Source organism: Lepidochelys kempii, chromosome 5, assembly GCF_965140285.1.
Source record: "Lepidochelys kempii isolate rLepKem1 chromosome 5, rLepKem1.hap1, whole genome shotgun sequence".
Lineage (NCBI taxonomy): Eukaryota > Metazoa > Chordata > Testudines > Cheloniidae > Lepidochelys > Lepidochelys kempii.
The window spans coordinates 1,608,270-1,624,088 of NC_136384.1; the positions used below are offsets into that span (position 1 = coordinate 1,608,270).

At 66.8% G+C, this 15,819-nt stretch overlaps 2 protein-coding genes across 4 annotated transcripts in view; one reads left to right on the forward strand and one right to left on the reverse strand.

The window, feature by feature from the left end:
• The first annotated feature begins 2,797 nt into the window (after window positions 1-2,797).
• Window positions 2,798-9,809, forward strand: CIMIP2B (ciliary microtubule inner protein 2B). Its single transcript, XM_073343292.2, has 6 exons — window positions 2,798-2,922; window positions 4,449-4,675; window positions 5,885-6,039; window positions 7,896-8,022; window positions 8,465-8,665; window positions 9,644-9,809. Exons 1-6 carry the CDS (start codon window positions 2,855-2,857, stop codon window positions 9,730-9,732), a joined length of 867 nt encoding a protein of 288 aa, XP_073199393.1. The 5' UTR covers window positions 2,798-2,854; the 3' UTR covers window positions 9,733-9,809.
• A 374-nt stretch (window positions 9,810-10,183) lies between these two features.
• RUSC2 (RUN and SH3 domain containing 2) overlaps window positions 10,184-15,819 on the reverse strand; it is an 82,635-nt gene continuing 76,999 nt past the window's right edge. For all 3 annotated transcript variants that reach the window (XM_073343289.2, XM_073343288.2, XM_073343290.2), the window contains 3 exons: window positions 13,649-14,585; window positions 13,093-13,266; window positions 10,184-11,763 (listed from right to left, as the gene is read on the reverse strand). In XM_073343289.2, coding sequence (XP_073199390.1) covers window positions 11,583-11,763; window positions 13,093-13,266; window positions 13,649-14,585 — 1,292 coding nt within the window. In that variant the 3' untranslated portion in view covers window positions 10,184-11,582. The remainder of the gene's footprint in view (window positions 11,764-13,092; window positions 13,267-13,648; window positions 14,586-15,819) is intronic.

The window sequence follows — 15,819 nt, forward strand, 5'->3', positions numbered from 1 at the left end:
ACTGTTCAGGAAGGACAGGTGGGGGAGAAAAGGTGGAGGAGTTGTAGGTAACAGAGCGGTCTGATTGCTCAGAGCTCCAGTATGAAACTGGAGAACAGCCTGTTGAGAGTCTTTGGGTGAAGTTTAGAGGCAAGAGCAACAAGGGTGATGTCGTGTTGGGCATCTGCTATAGACCACCAGACCGGGGGGAGGAGGTGGACAAGGCTTTCTTCGGGCAACTACAAAAGTTTCCAGATCACAGGCCCTGGTTCTCATGGGGGACTTCAATCACCCCGATATCTGCTGGGAGAGCAATACAGCGGTGCACAGACAATCCAGGAAGTTTTTGGAAAATGTTGGGGACAATTTCCTGGTGCAAGTGCTGGGGGAACCAACTAGGGACAGAGCTCTTCTTGACCTGCTGCTCACAAACAGGGAAGAACTGGTAGGGGAAGTATAAGTGGGTGCCAACCTGGGCAGCAGTGACCATGAGAGAGTCCAGTGGAGGGCAACGAAAATGATTAGGGGGCTGGGGTACATGATTTATGAGGAGAGGCTGAGGGAACTGCGATTGTTTAGTCTGCAGAAGAGAAGAATGAGGGGGGATTTGATAGCAGCCTTCAACTACCTGAAAGGGGGTTCCAAAAAGGAGGGATCTAGACTGTTCTCAGTGGTGACAGATGACAGAACGAGGAGTAATGGTCTCAAGTTGCAGTAGGGGAGGTCTAGGTTGGATATTAGGAAACACTATTTCACTAGGAGGGTGGTGTAACACTGGAATGGGTTACCTAGGGAGGGGGTGGAATCTCCTTCCTTAGAGGTTTTTAAGGCCCAGCTTGACAAAGCCCTGGCTGGGATGATTTAGTTGAGGTTGGTCCTGCCTTGAGCAGGGGGTGGGACTAGAACCTCCCGAGGTCTCTTCCAGCCCTGATCTTCTATGAAAAAGTGCTGCGGGGGCTCCCAGCCCTGCTATTGGCTCATCCAGCTACACCTCTGCATTCCTATTGGCTGAGCAAAGAATAGGGAGGGGAGGAGGGAGAGGAACAAGCTGTCATGTATTGGACCCTGGGCCTCAATTCCCCACCCCTGAAATGGGGTCATAACAGCCACTCTTCCCGTCTTCCACCCTCAGTGTGACGTGCAGTTGCAGACGGAGTTCTTTGAGGCAGGGCCTGTCTCTCGCTGTTTGTCTGTGCAGCGCCTGGCACCTACCCCATGCCCAGGCCGGACGAGCTCCTAGACAAGCTGGGAGGAGCTCGGTACCTCACCACCATGGACCTTACAAAGGGCTACTGGCAAGTGCCGCTGGATGCAGATGCCCGGCTGAAATCGGCCTTTATCACCCCTCTGGGGCTCTATGAGTTCCTGACCCTGCCTTTCGGCCTCAAGGGAGCGCCGGCCACCTTCCAGCGCCTAGTGGACCAGCTCCTGAGGGGGATGGAGAGTTTTTCCGTGGCGTATATTGATGACATCTGTGTCTTTAGCCAGACCTGGGAGGACCACGTGTCCCAGGTTAGACAAGTGCTGGACCGACTCCAGGGGGCTGGGCTGACTGTAAAAGCGGAGAAGTGCAAGGTGGGGATGGCTGAAGTATCTTACCTGGGCCATCGGGTGGGGAGCGGCCGCCTAAAGCCGGAACCGGCCAAGGTTGAGGTGATCAGAGACTAGCCCGCTCCCCACACCAAAAAGCAGGTCCAAGCCTTTATTGGGATGGCAGGATACTACCGAAGATTTGTGCCCCACTTTAGCGCCATAGCCACCCCCATCACCGAGCTATGCAAGAAGGGGAAGCCAGACAAGGTGGTCTGGGCCAAGCAGTGCCAGGAGGCTTTCCGGGCGCTGAAGGAGGCTCTGGTCAGTGGCCCAGTTCTGGCAAACCCAGACTTTGACAAGCCCTTTGTGGTGTTCACCGACGCCTCCGACACGGGACTGGGGGCGGTGTTAATGCAGGAGGATGAAAAGGGGGAGAGACACCCCATCGTGTACCTGAGCAAGAAGTTGCTACCCTGGGAGCAACACTACGTGGCCATCGAGAAGGAGTGCCTGGCCATGGTGTGGGCCCTCAAGAAACTAGAGCCCTATCTCTTCGGGCGACACTTCACCGTCTACACCGACCACTCTCCCCTGACCTGGCTGCACCAGATGAAAGGAGCCAACGCCAAGCTCCTGAGATGGAGCCTGCTCCTGCAGGATTACGACATGGACGTGGTCCACGTGAAGGGAAGTGCCAACCTGATAGCGGATGCGCTGTCCCGGAGAGGGGGCCCCGAACTTCCCCAGGTCACTGGTCAGCGTGACCCCGCTCAGTTCAGTCTCGAAGGGGGGAGAGATGTGACGATGTGACTCAGCAGGGAGGGGGGAGTGTTGACCTGGGAATGGGCCCTGGAGATGGGAGACCTGAGAGCCTGTCACCTGAGCCAGGAGGGGGAGGGGGAGGTAACACCTCTACCCGGGAATGTGGATGGAGGCTGCAGCAGGGAACCTGCTGGGTGGGTTTAGTTTCAGTTTGGGGCTGGGTGGAGGAACACAGGGAACCCCAGGGCTGGGGTCTAAGCTCCCTGCTCCCCCAGAAGGACGTGATTGAGGGGTCCTGGTTGTACCCACAAGCTCTGTTGTGGACTGTGTTCCTGTTGTCCAATAAACCTTCTGTTTTACTGGCTGGCTGAGAGTCTCAGTGGATCCCAGGAAGAGGGGTGCAGGCCCTGGACTCCCCCACACTCCGTGACACCCCGGCTCCAGCCTCCGCTCCCGGCAGCCGGGCCTCGCCCTGCCCGTGTGGCCGGGCCAGCCCCCCAGGGGCGGGCGCTGTCCCCGGCTCGCTCGTGTCCCCGGGGCACCGGCTGCTCCGCCCGCAGCACCCAGCCGCCCGCGGGCCATGGCCGCCGCCTTCGCCCCCAAGCTCGGCCGCAGCCTGGCGAGCCCCGACCCGCACCACGGCCCCGGGTAAGGCGGGGGCTGCGGGGAGGATCTGCCCCGCCCGCGCTGCGCCCTGCGGAGGGGGGGGCGCTGGCGGGCGGTGTCGGGGGGGGGCTGCAGGGAGCCGGGACCCGGCGCACTCCCGGGGGGGGGGGTTGCATGGGGGGGTATCCCGGGGGGGGGCTGCAGGGAGCCGGGACCCGGCGCACACACGGGGGGGGACATTGCATGGGGGGGTGTCCCGGGGGGGGGCTGCAGGGTGCCGGGACCCGGCGCACTCCCGGGGGGGAGGACATTGCATGGGGGGGGTATCCCGGGGGGGGCTGCAGGGAGCCGGGCCCCGGCGCACACACGGGGGGGGGACATTGCATGGGGGGGTATCCCGGGGGGGGGCTGCAGGGAGCCGGGACCCGGCGCACACACGGGGGGGGACATTGCATGGGGGGGTGTCCCGGGGGGGGGCTGCAGGGTGCCGGGACCCGGCGCACTCCCGGGGGGGAGGACATTGCATGGGGGGGGTATCCCGGGGGGGGCTGCAGGGAGCCGGGACCCGGCGCGCCCTGCGATTGGTGCCTGCCCGGCTCAGCCCCGGCGCTGTGTGCGGGGGTTGCCATGACAACAGGACGCCGAGCCCAGCTGGCCGGAGCGGGAGCGAGAAGCCTCGAGCAGCAGGAGGGGGAGGGGCGAGCAAGGGGGGGAGGGAAGGGGCAGGAGCGGGAGGGGAGGGGGGAGCAGAGGAGAGTGGGGGGAGCGGGGGGCAGGGGGGCAGAGTGGGTGGGAAGGGACAGGAGGGGGAGCAGAGCAGAGTGGGGGGGAGGGTGGGGGGAGCAGAGTGGGGGGGAAGAGGCATAAGGGGGAGTGGAGCAGAGTGGGGGAGCGGGGGGCAGGGGGGCAGAGTGGGTGGGAAGGGACAGGAGGGGGAGCAGAGCAGAGTGGGGGGAAGAGGCATAAGGGGGAGTGGAGCAGAGTGGGCGGTGCAGGGGGGGTTGCAGCTTTCCCCCCACGGCTCCCGCCTCCCTCCCAGGAAAGGATCGCTGTCCCAGGCAATCTCTCCCCAGGCAGCTGGGCCCCTGGCACACAGACCCCCCTGGCACGGAGGCACTGGGCAGGCTGCGCCCGGCCCTACCCAAACTGCGAGGGCCGCTGGCGCCTTGAGATGGGGGAGAGCCCAACACCCTGTCTGCCCCCAGGTCCAGGCCCAGCCCCGTGGCAGAAGGCAAGGGAGAGCCCCCCGTGCCCGCTGTGCCCAGCACCTCGGTCCAGCTCCCCTTTGCTCTGTCTCATGGGCATCCCCGGCCCTGAGCTGTCACGGCTGCCTCCTGCACAGCCGTAGGTGCCCCAAGCCCACCGTGGGCCGGGCTGACGGCTGCTGGGAGCCATCTGAGCTTGCAGACCCCGCTCCTGGAGCTGCATCTCCCCCGCGGGACAGGGCAGCAGCCCCAGGGCGAGTCTGGGGTCGGCTGCCCTGGGGATTTGTTCAGCGGCTCCAGGATGTTGGGGGCGGCGGTTCGCTCTGGGCCCTGCCTCAGCCCTGCGGCCTGTGCCCTTTGCAGCTCCGCCGGGTACTGCCCTCCGAACGAGAGCTGCGGGCAGCTGACCTCACCGCTCCTGACCAGCCCCGAGGTGGCCGGCTCCAGCCAGCTGATGCTGCAGCCCGCCCCTTGGCCCTGCCATGGTGCCCAGCCCGTGCAGCAGGCAGGGGAGCTGCTGGAGACGAGGCCGGCCTGCTGGGGGGCAGGAGCTCAGCCGCTGGGATGCTGCGTGATCCCAGGCTACACAGGTGGGAGACGGGGCAGCTGCCCCCCACGCTCGCTGGGCTCCATGGCCGGCTGTAGGTGGGTGGGGGCCTGGGAGCCATGCTGGCCACTGCTCCCGCCTTTCCTAGGGACTCCATCCATGCCACAAGCTGCCCCCCCTGCCCCCGCCCAGGAGACCATGCTGGGCACCAGAGATCCTCCCTCAATCGCAACCGGGCCTCCTCTTGGGGACTCAGTGTGGCACATGACCCAGCGGGCTCTGTCCAAGGGCCTCTGCTCACACCTGGTGCCCCTCCCCGTCCAGGGCCAGGGGAGGGGTCATGCGGGATCAGCTCAGGCCGGCCTGCTAGCCTGAGTGGGGGTCAGGGGCACGCCGTTGGCATGGGGAGCCGCCAGCAGCCCCCTCTGGTGCGTCTCTCCCTGTGCCCCGGGCTGGGCTCAGCCGACAGGAGGCGCCGCTCAGCAGAGGGGCCAGTCCTCTGTACCACGTTGCCTGCAGGATGCCCCCACCTGCCGCGCTGCCATGGTGGCACCACTAGTGGGGCAAAGCCGCCCCCTGGCAGTGCCCCACTGGCAGCATTAGCCAGGCACCCTAGGCGTTTCCCCTGGTTATTGTGAAAAGAAAGGGGGGACCTGCCGTTTCCCCCCGAAGGCCCGGATTGCACTCAGAGAATTGCTTCATAGCCACCGACACCCCGAAAATCTCCCGTACCCCCTGGGGATCCCCCCCTCCGGAGCGCCCGCTTGGTGGATTCCAGCTCTGTCTTTCAGAGTAACAGCCGTGTTAGTCTGTATTCGCAAAAAGAACTGGAGGACTTGTGGCACCTTAGAGACTAACCGATTTATTTGAGCATGAGCTTTCGTGAGCTACATCATCCGATGCAGTGAGCTGTAGCTCACGAAAGCTCATGCTCAAATAAATTGGTTAGTCTCTAAGGTGCCACAAGGACTCCTTTTCTTTTAGCTCTGTCTTTGTGCCTCTCCCTCGGGTTGGTCTCAGTGCCCAGCATGACACAGCTGGGCTCTGCAAGGCTGGGCCCGGGGAACGCCCCTCCAGCTGGCATCACCCCCTTACCCCCTGCCTCGGCCCTCAGGACTCCCCCACCCCTGAGCCCTCCAGCTCTCCCCTGCCCTATTTCCCCTGCCCTCCCACACGCAGCAGGGCTCTGGGGCTACTAACCTGCCTCTCATCTCGCCTGCATCTCCGGGCACTGGGGCCGCCCTGCTCCCAGGATTCATTCCCAGGGCCCAGAATCTCTTCGCCAAGACCTACTTCGAGATCTGCAAGGAGGCCAGGAGTGACTTTGCCCGGCAGCAGCTGAGAGCCGCAGGCCAGGAGCAGGAGCTGCAGAAGGCAGGGCGGCTGCTCCAGGGCACCAAGGGCAAAGTGAGTCACCAGAGCGACTTGGCATCTTGCTGCTGCCCCCCTGGAGCCTGCCCCTGCTGCCTTCCCCCAGGGGCCACAGCACGTCACCCGCCACACCAGGAACTGCCCCCTGCCCCCAGGGCACCCACGGCCCGTCACCCGCCACACCAGGAACTGCCCCCTGCCCCCGGGGCACCCACAGCCCGTCACCCGCCACACCAGGAACTGCCCCCTGCCCCCGGGGCACCCACGGCCCGTCACCCGCCACACCAGGAACTGCCCCCTGCCCCCGGGGCACCCACGGCCCGTCACCCGCCACACCAGGAACTGCCCCCTGCCCCCAGGGGCCACAGCACTTCTCCTGCCACGCCGGCAGCATGCTGGGGGGGGTGTGCCCTGCCTGCTCCAGTGTCCCCAGGGTCTGAGAATGCAGGTGTGTGGGGCACTGAGCAAGGAGCAGCCTGGGCAGGGAGCTTGGCCACCATCAATCCTGCGGCCCCAGCTGGGCGCCTCGCGAGGCCACACGGGCTAGCGGAGCTCGGCGCTCTGGGGGCGAGGCCCTCTGGCTCACGGGGCAGCTTGGGGGATGTTACTGATCAGCTCTGTCCCCTTCCCCCCAGCAACAGAGACACCCCTTCCCCACCGACAGACACGCTGGGCTGCTCTGCTGGGAGCGACTGTCGGCACGCACAGCCCCGGACAGGCCCACCCCGCTGCACCTACCCCATGGACCCTCTGCACCTACCCCACGCACAGCCCCGGACAGCCCCACTCCCCCTGCATCTACCCCATGGACCCTCTGCACCTACCCCATGCACAGCCCCGGACAGACCCACTCCCTCTGCACCTACCCCACGCACAGCCCCAGACAGACCCACTCCCCCTGCACCTACCCCATGGACCCTCTGCACCTACCCCACGCACAGCCCCGGACAGGCCCACTCCCCCTGCATCTACCCCACGCACAGCCCCAGACAGACCCACTCCCCCTGCACCTACCCCATGGACCCTCTGCACCTACCCCACGCACAGCCCCAGACAGACCCACTCCCCCTGCACCTACCCCATGGACCCTCTGCACCTACCCCACGCACAGCCCCAGACAGCCCCACTCCCCCTGCACCTACCCCACGCACAGCCCCAGACAGACCCACTCCCCCTGCACCTACCCCATGGACCCTCTGCACCTACCCCATGCACAGCCCCAGACAGGCCCACTCCCCCGCACCCCCCTGCACCTACCCCATGGACCCTCTGCACCTACCCCATGCACAGCCCCAGACAGGCCCACTCCCCCTGCACCTACCCCATGGACCCTCTGCACCTACCCCATGCACAGCCCCGGACAGGCCCACTCCCCCGCACCCCCCTGCACCTACCCCATGGACCCTCTGCACCTACCCCACACAGGCCCACCACCCCTGCACCTACCCCACGCACAGCCCAGGAGAGTCCCACGCCCCTGCACCCCCCCCCCCTGCACCTACCCCTTGGACCCTCTGCACCTCTCCCATGTACAGCCCCGGACAGGGCAATAGGGCCAGCCCTGCCTGGGGAGAGCGCCCCCTACTGACCCCCCCCATGCTGCTCCCTGCAGCACCTGGGGTTTCCTTGGACATCTGCCTGCCAAGAGCAGCCCTGCTTAGCCTGCGGGCTCTGCTGCGCTCAGCCCGATGGGTTTGGCTTATTTAGCTTCTCCTGTTCTTACACCAGTGTCTGCTCCAGCCTGGGGTGGCACAGGGAGCTCTCTGGCCAGTTCCTCTAACAGCGAGAGCATTGCCACGTGACGTGTGCCCGGCCCACCCAGCTTAGGCAGCGCTCCCTGACCCGTCCCCCACGGGGACCCCTGTGTGATGACCCCCATTCTGCACCCCCAGCTCCTCACCGCCAAGTACAGGACTCCAGGCCCGGCAGCAGCCCCGTACGGATTGCCCTTTGCCTTCCAACCACAGGGCTCCCCCTACTCCATGGAGGACAACAACCCCCACAAGTGCTTCATCTCGGGTGAGCCTGCAGGGCTGGGGCCGGGCATGTGGGCTGGGATTCGGGGAGCAGAAGGGAGGGAGTGTGTTGGGGGGGGGTCCTGGGAGCCCTGAGGAGCCCCCCTTTTCATCCTTTAATCCAGAGTCCTCCAAGGACCAACCATCCTACCAGCCAAGGACCTGCCTCTGTGACGCCAGTCACACCCAGGGTCTGGCAGAGAGCTCTGGGGCCCCCATAGTGCTGGGGGGCTGGAGGGGGTGACTTGGTGCCCCGAGTTGGGGTGCTGGTGTGGTGGGAACGTACTGTCCCTGCAGGGGCCCTGGCACAACCCACACGGTCTGCCCCCCAGCTGCTTCGTTGGCTGCTGGGTCTGGAAGAGCCAGTCCACTGTGGGGAGGCTGTGGTGGGGCTGGGCTCGTTTCCAGGCATCAGGGCTCAGGTTATCCTCCTGTGACCTGGGCAGGCTTCACCGGCTTTGTGCCCCGCGCCCGCTTCCTGATCGGGGCAGGCTACCCGCTGACCACCCACCGTGCCCTGGTGGAGTTTGGCCAGAACAGAGGGAGCAGGCCTGAGGCCGGGAAAGGCAGCACGGTCCTTCCTCCGCTGCTGAAGTCGTACCCCATGGACATGGGGCTGCTGCCCCACTATGCAGGCTACGTCCCAGGTGAGCGGTGCGGCCCCGGGAAAGGACCCAGGGCAGCCGGCTAGGAAGGGACAAAGTAGCCAGCACGATGGGCATTCCCTGCAGAAAAGTGGGCACCCGTGGCTGGCTCCTGCAATGCCAATGGAAGGAAAGACCAGGAAGGACTCACAGCAGATCCCACAAACCCCCTTAATTTGGACCCCCAAACTCTCCACGGCTCCATCCCGGCCCACAGCCCCATCCCATCTCACTGTACTGCCAGACAAGCCCAGCATCGGCACCTGCAGCCCAGTGTGCGGGAAAGACCATCACTGGTGGACGGTCGCTGCAGATCAACCCCCCGCGCGCCCCACTCAGCACCGGCTCACGGGGTCCATGGGGTAGGTGATTAATACAGCCTTGGTCATAGCCCTCAGCTACGATGCAGCGAGCCCTAGACACCACCACGTGGGGACAGTGGGCCGGGATACTGGTCAGAGTTAAGGGGCTTTGGGGACCTGATTGAATTTCCAGACGTTGACATTTGCCGGTTAACGCTGCCCATGGCTCTGCCTCTGCAGGGCTGACCGTTTGCCTTGCCAGAGTCATGGTGGGCTCCTAACACAGCATCCCTGGCACACGGAGAGAGCTGCCATCAGCCTGATCTGGAGCTTACTGTGCGAGCAGTTAAACCCAGGGGGCAGCCTCCCAGCTGGCAGGTCCTGCACCCCTCCCGCAGGGCTTCTCCGTTGCTGCTGAGTCCAAGAGAGCGGCGGTTGCAGGCAGTGGTTCATACAGCCCATGGGGGGGGCAGCGCCAGGCTGGGGCAGGGGCTTTATACAGACTAAAGGCCCCAAGTGACGGGGTGCCCAGTCCTGCCCATGGGCGATGGCTCCCCTGCCGGGTAGGTGTTTTGTGCTGTCCAGCGCACGTTGGGCCTTCCGTAGCTGCAGCCCCAGGGACCGGGCCGCAACTGCCCCAGGTGGGCTCCTCTCACAGGCTCCTTCTCATTGCCCGCAGGCTACAAGTTCCAGTTTGGCCACACCTACGGCCAGCTTACCCACAACGCCCTGGGGCTGAGCACCCTGGAGAAGCAGATGGCCGACTAGCAGCGGGGCTGGGCCGGTTCCTTCCCGGAGCTGTTTGGAGCCTGCCCCGCCGTGTACAGGAGCAATAAAGAGAAGGAGCCACAAACTCTATTGCCCTTCCATGTTGCCCGGCTGCGCTGCAAACCGTCGGCAGGGACGTGCCGGGTGGGGTGTTTAAATCAGTGCTCCTGCCCCGCAGCCCTGGCTGAATCTTTCCCACCCAACACGGGCAGCCTCCCTGCCAGGGAGTGCCACCAGCCCCGGGGTGTGATGCTGCACGGCCCACGGGCTGGTGCCAAGGCGGGGGCACTGCCAACAGAGCACGAGGGCTAGCATTGCCCCGAGCCGAGGGCAGCTCTGCCCCTCCGGGCTGCAGGGCCAAGCCCGACTGGGCCCAAAGCCAGCCCACTGGCCCGAGGCCCGGAGCAGTGCTCTGGGGCAGGGGGCGACACCAGGGGGCAGGTGCTGGGGAGAGCTGGGTCAGCACCTTTTTTATTAATATGCCTCATAAATAAAGAAATAAATAAAGTCGGCCCCGCCCCTCCGGGAATGGCCACAGCACACAGGGCGCAGCGGCCGCGAGCGATGTACAAGCAGGTGGGAACCTGGCGAGACGCGGGCCCCTGGCCCCGGGGCAGCCAGCCCGGGCATCACGCTGCCCAGACACCAGCACCATCCTGGCAACAAATACCGGCACGGCCTCACACTAATACTGCCTGGCACTGCCCACGTGCCCGCCCTGGCAATGGGGTGAGCACGGCAGGACAAGGGTTAACTGACAGTGGCGCCTCCTGCTAGGGGCCCAGGCCCTGCTCTCCCGCCCCCAAGGCGCAGGCAGGGCCCTGCCTGACTCATACAGCCTGCCCCTTGCGGAGACAAGAGCCCGTAGCCAGGCCCTGGCCATGCTGGGAGTGCCCCCAACCACCCCTGCTGCGGGCACTGCCCCCCCCCACCTGCTGGGAATGGCCTTGTGCCACTGCCCCTCCCCAGGCAGTGCCCCATGGCTGGAGCAGCAGATGGGGGGTGGGGGGGGCATGCACCCCGCAGCGCTGTGTCTGAACGGGGCTGGAACTAACCCGCTGGGGGCTCACCCCCCCCAACACTGAATGGCCTTGGCCTAGACGCAGGCGGCCCCGTGGCGCGGCCGTGCCAGGCCGCTGGCTGGGACCCGGGGCTGGCGCCGCCCTGGCGACGGGCTGGGTACAATGCATGCTGCGGTACTCGCACAGTCCGCGCCCGGGGCCGCCCTCGAGCCAGGCTCCGCAGCTGAGCTGCCGTGTGTCCCCCCTGGGCCCCCGCCACACAATACAGCCCCCCTGTATGGCCCTGAGCATGTCACATGGGCCACAGCTGTGCGCTGATCGGGCCCCGGCCGAGAGCCCCTGCTCCCGAGCAAAAGGGGCCTGAGCTCGGCAATGCCGCCTGGCGCCACAAGGGGGCGGCCTGCAGAGCAGCTGGTTCTGGGCCAGCTGGTTCTGACGGAGCCGGAGCAGTGCATGCTGGGGGCTGTAGTCTCCTGCAGCCAGCCTCTGCCCAGTCCGGGAGCCGGGAGCCCGCACGCCCCCAGCCCATCAGGGTCCTTGGCTGGGCAGCCCCTGCTGCAGAGCGACGCCGCCTGGAGTCCTGCTACATAGGGGGCCAGGGCATGCGGGGCTGGAGACGAGCGGGGGTGACGGGCGAGTCCCTGGGGGGGCTGCATGCATGGTGGTGCCTGGCGCGGGGTCCCCCGGGGCGCAGCAGCCGTGGCAGGTGCCTGGGGCGGGCGAGGCGCCCCCAGGGTCACGGGATGTCCGGCAGGGCGGGCACGGTACGGACTAGCGAGAAGCGGCGTCTGTCCCCCCTGTGGTCCTGGGCGCGGCGTCCCGGCCCCGTCAGTAGTCCTCGTCCGCCGGGTGGGTGACGTACATGATGGGCACCAGCCCGCTCTGCGAGCCCAGCCCACACTGCAGCCAGTCGCTGTCCACCTTGGCCAGCACGCGCAGGACGGCCCCTTTGGTGAAGCTCAGCTGGCCCGCCTCGGTGGCAATGTGATGGCAAAGCGCTTTCACCTCGCTGTGGGGAGAGCAGAGGGGAGGCGCGTGACGCATGGGAGGGCTGGCGCTGCTCGCAGGACGGGCACCCTCTGCTCTGCCCCTTGGGGAGTGGGCACCGTGCCGGCCGGGGGGGGGCAAAGGAGACACCCCCCCAGGCCGGGGCACCTGCACCCAGAACCCTCCTCCCCTGCCAGCCCCCCCATCACAGTCCTTCCCATCACCCCCTCTGCAATGATTCCCAGCCTGGCTGCCCCGGAGCAGTGCTGGGGTGGGGTTCGGGGGCTGGGGCCGGGTGTGTGTCTCTCAGCCGCGGGACACAGGGCACTGGGGTGGGATTTGGGGGCTGGGGCAGGGGGTGTCTCTCAGCCGCGGGACAGGGGGCACTGGGGCGGGGTTCGGGGGCTGGGGCAGGGGGTGTCTCTCAGCTGCAGGGCAGGGGGCTGCCAGGGTGCTGGGGTGGGGTTTGGGGCCGGCTGTGTATCTCTCAGCTGTGGGGCAGGGGGTGCGGTTCGGGGGCTGGGGCAGGGGGTGTCTCTCAGCCGCGGGACAGGGGGCACTGGGGTGGAGTTCGGGGGCTGGGGCTGGGGGTGTCTCTCAGCCGCGGGACAGGGGGCACTGGGGTGGGGTTCGGGGGCTGGGGCCGGGGGTGTCTCTCAGCTGCAGGGCAGGGGGCTGCCAGGGTGCTGGGGTGGGGTTTGGGGCCGGCTGTGTATCTCTCAGCTGTGGGGCAGGGGGTGCGGTTCGGGGGCTGGGGCACGGGGTGTCTCTCAGCTGCAGGGCAGGGGGCTGCCAGGGTGCTGGGGTGGGGTTTGGGGCCGGCTGTGTATCTCTCAGCTGTGGGGCAGGGGGTGCGGTTCGGGGGCTGGGGCAGGGGGTGTCTCTCAGCTGCAGGGCAGGGGGCTGCCAGGGTGGGGTTTGGGGGGTGGGGCAGGGTGTGTCTCTCAGCCGCGGGACAGGGGGCACTGGGGTGGGGTTCGGGGGCTGGGGCAGGGGGTGTCTCTCAGCTGCAGGGCAGGGGGCTGCCAGGGTGGGGTTTGGGGGTGTCTCTCACCGAGTGGAGAGCATACAAAGTGCAGCCCAGCCCCGCAGGGGAGTTTGGGGTGCAGCGAGGCCTGCGGCTCATCTCATGGGGCATGGACAGCTGCCAGCTCCATGGTCGCGCAGCGGGGAGAGGGTCCTGCCCAGTGGGCACTGGACTAAGCTCCCCTATTCCCTGGAGCTGGGGGTGAGGAAGGGGTGTCCCCCCAGAGGAAGGTGGTGCTAGGCCGTGTTGCATGGAAGGGGCCCAACCGATCCCTTGTCAGCTTGAGCTCCGCACCCGCCCCGGGGTTCTGCCCCCGCCACTCACCAGGGGATTTGGGGGGGCAGCCCCCCAGCTAGCTGCTGTTCAGGGGGCTCGTTGGGCAGCTCCGCCTGTGGTCGCTCGGGCTCAGGAGCCGCCTCTCTCCACATTCCTGCCCCCACCGTCTGGGCCATGAGCTGGAACACGGACCGGTCCAGGGTCAGCCAGCCAGAGGGTAACCTGAAAGGAAGGGAGCGGAGTCAGGCGGGGACATGTCCCAGGGCCCCGGGGCTAGGAGAAGCTGGACCTGGCGGGCGGCTCGGCCCTGCCGGGGAGGGGACAGGTTCTATTCCTAGCCTGACAGACCCCGATGGGCCCTGCTCCCACAGAGGGATCACGTCTCCCCCAAAATGCAGCCACCTCTGGGGAAGGCAGATGCCCTGGGTGCACCCCAGCTCAGACAGCGCCCTCGCCTGAGCCATTCTGCCCCAGACCGCGCTAGCTCAGCTCCTCCTGCTACCTCGGGGGGTGACGGGCTGGGGTGAACCGTCTCCTGTGGGGCGGCCCCTGGCCTGTGCCCGAGACTCTGGGCGGTGAGTGGGCCCAGCACTCACGTCCCTACCTGTTGGGCTGCCTGGCCTCCTTCTGCACTTTCCTAGCCCCGAACAGGTGTCCCCACTTGGTGGGCTGGCTGCCGTCGGGGGGCCCAGGGCTGCTCTCCGCCACGGGGGGCGCGACCACCCCCTGTCTGTGGGGAGCCCCATTTTCCTTCTCCTTGCTGCGCTTCAGCTCTGCTAGCACCGAGTCCGGGGGGCTCCCCATCCAGGAGGGCCAGCTCCGCTCGCTGGCCTCGCCTGGCTTCTCCCCGGGCTCTGCCGCAGCTTTGGGCTTCTCCTCCACAGCCCCCTCGGCGACAGGGCAGGCCTCCGCCCCCTCCACCACGCCCTCGCGGGGAGGGGGCGCCTTCCCGCCCTCGGCCAGCCTGGGCACAGCTCCTGGCGCCTTCTGCTTCTTCTTCTCGGGGCGGATGAACTTGGAGCCCTCGGCCGAGCCCTCGATGTAAACCTGGGAGCTCTGCATGAGCTGGTACCACCAGCCGGCCTGCTTGTCCTTTCTCCCCTCCCAGGCGCTCTCCTTCGCCTTCCTCTGCTCCTCCTCCCTGGCGCCGTCCCCGCAGGAGGCGCCCACCCCCTTGACCCGCTCACACGCCGCTCCCTCCTGGCCCTGGCCTGCAGACAGCCGCTCTTCCCCGGCGCTCCCCGGGCCCTGCTCCGGGGCGGCGCTCCAGCCGGCCGGCTCCTCGGCGCTGCCCCGGGAGCGCATCAGCTGCAGGGTGGAGTGCACGGAGAGCAGCAGGTCCTGCTTGACCCGCAGCAGCTCCTTCCGCTGCTGCTGCTCCCTGCCCATCTGCCGCAGGTGGTGCTCGAAGAGCAGGTCCAGGCTGAAGGGCAGCAGGGACAGAGGCTGGAGCAAGAGCAGCAGTTCCTCCAACAGGGCCTGGCACACGCCGTGCGACAGGCACAGGAAGCCCACCGGCTGGTAATGCACCAGGATGATGTCTGCAGGGCAGAGGGAAAGCGGTGAGAGCCCAGCGCACCCGCCACGACGCCCAGTTACCCCACGTCCCCAGGGACGCCCTTCCCAGGGGGCAGGGCCGGGAGGTGCCACCCGGGGCAGGGGGCCAGGCGCAGGGAGCTGTGCGCAGCCCAGCAGCACTGAGCAAACCTCCTGTGGCTCTGGGGAGCCCCAACAGACTCCCGCGACTCACTCGCACGGTCCCAACCCAGCAGCCAAGTACCATTGTACCGGCCGTGCTGTGTCTCCAGCTCTGCCCCACGGAGAGCACAGATCAGCACCCCCGGGAGTCTCTCGCCAGCCCCCGGCGAGCGAGCGCCCCCACCAGGAGGGCCCATCACACTGGGCCCGGGCCCGTCTCCGGCGCAGCCCCGAGTCTGGCATGAAAATCGCCCGCTGGAAAGAGGCACCGCTGTGACCTGTTAGCTGCAGGCTGGAGGGGCCAGAGGGGAGCGAGAGCCCTCCTCACCCAGCACTTGCATGTGCCCCTCACCGCCCATGCCAGGCCCCTCCCGCGAGGGGCTCAGTGCTCTGCAAACAGGAATGAATCCAGCCCCGCGGGGCCGTCACCCTCCCAGCTCACGAGGGGCACAGAGGCTCGGCACTTGGCCACGGGGATGCAACCCCATGCCCTCCCCTGACTCCTCTGCCTTGGCCGCAGAGCCAGCCCTTCCCTGGGCACTGGCAGAGCTGGGACACGGCCCCCTTCTCCACTCACCACCGTCTGACATCCGAGGGACCGCAAGGGCCACGCTCGCCGCCAAGGGGCCCCACCCGCCCCTCCGTGCTCAGGGTGCCACGGTTCCCCACTGCCGCGTGCCCTCCAGAGGTGAGCCCTGCCTGCCTGCTGGGCACTGAGAATGCAGGGCCTGCCCCACGGGGCCCCTCCACCCAGCACGGGGCGGGAGACCCAGGGCTGCAGCACAGCTGAGGTAGGCCCGGCAAGGGGGCACCTGGGATGCTCTGCAAACCAGGGGCCAGCACAAAGGGGCCTCTCGTTTGGGGGATCTCCAATCCCCGGGGCGCTGCTGAAATCCCCCAAGCGAGTGGCAGCCCACCGCCCAGAGGAACATTAACGGGCATCATTTAGAATCTCACAGGCGCTTCCGGCCACCCCCGTCTCCGTTAGAAAGCCTTCTGGGGAGGGGAGAAGTGTGTCCGGCTGCATTTCGGGGGTGGGCTGCAGTTGGGGGCAGGCTGCAATTTCTTCAGCCCTGG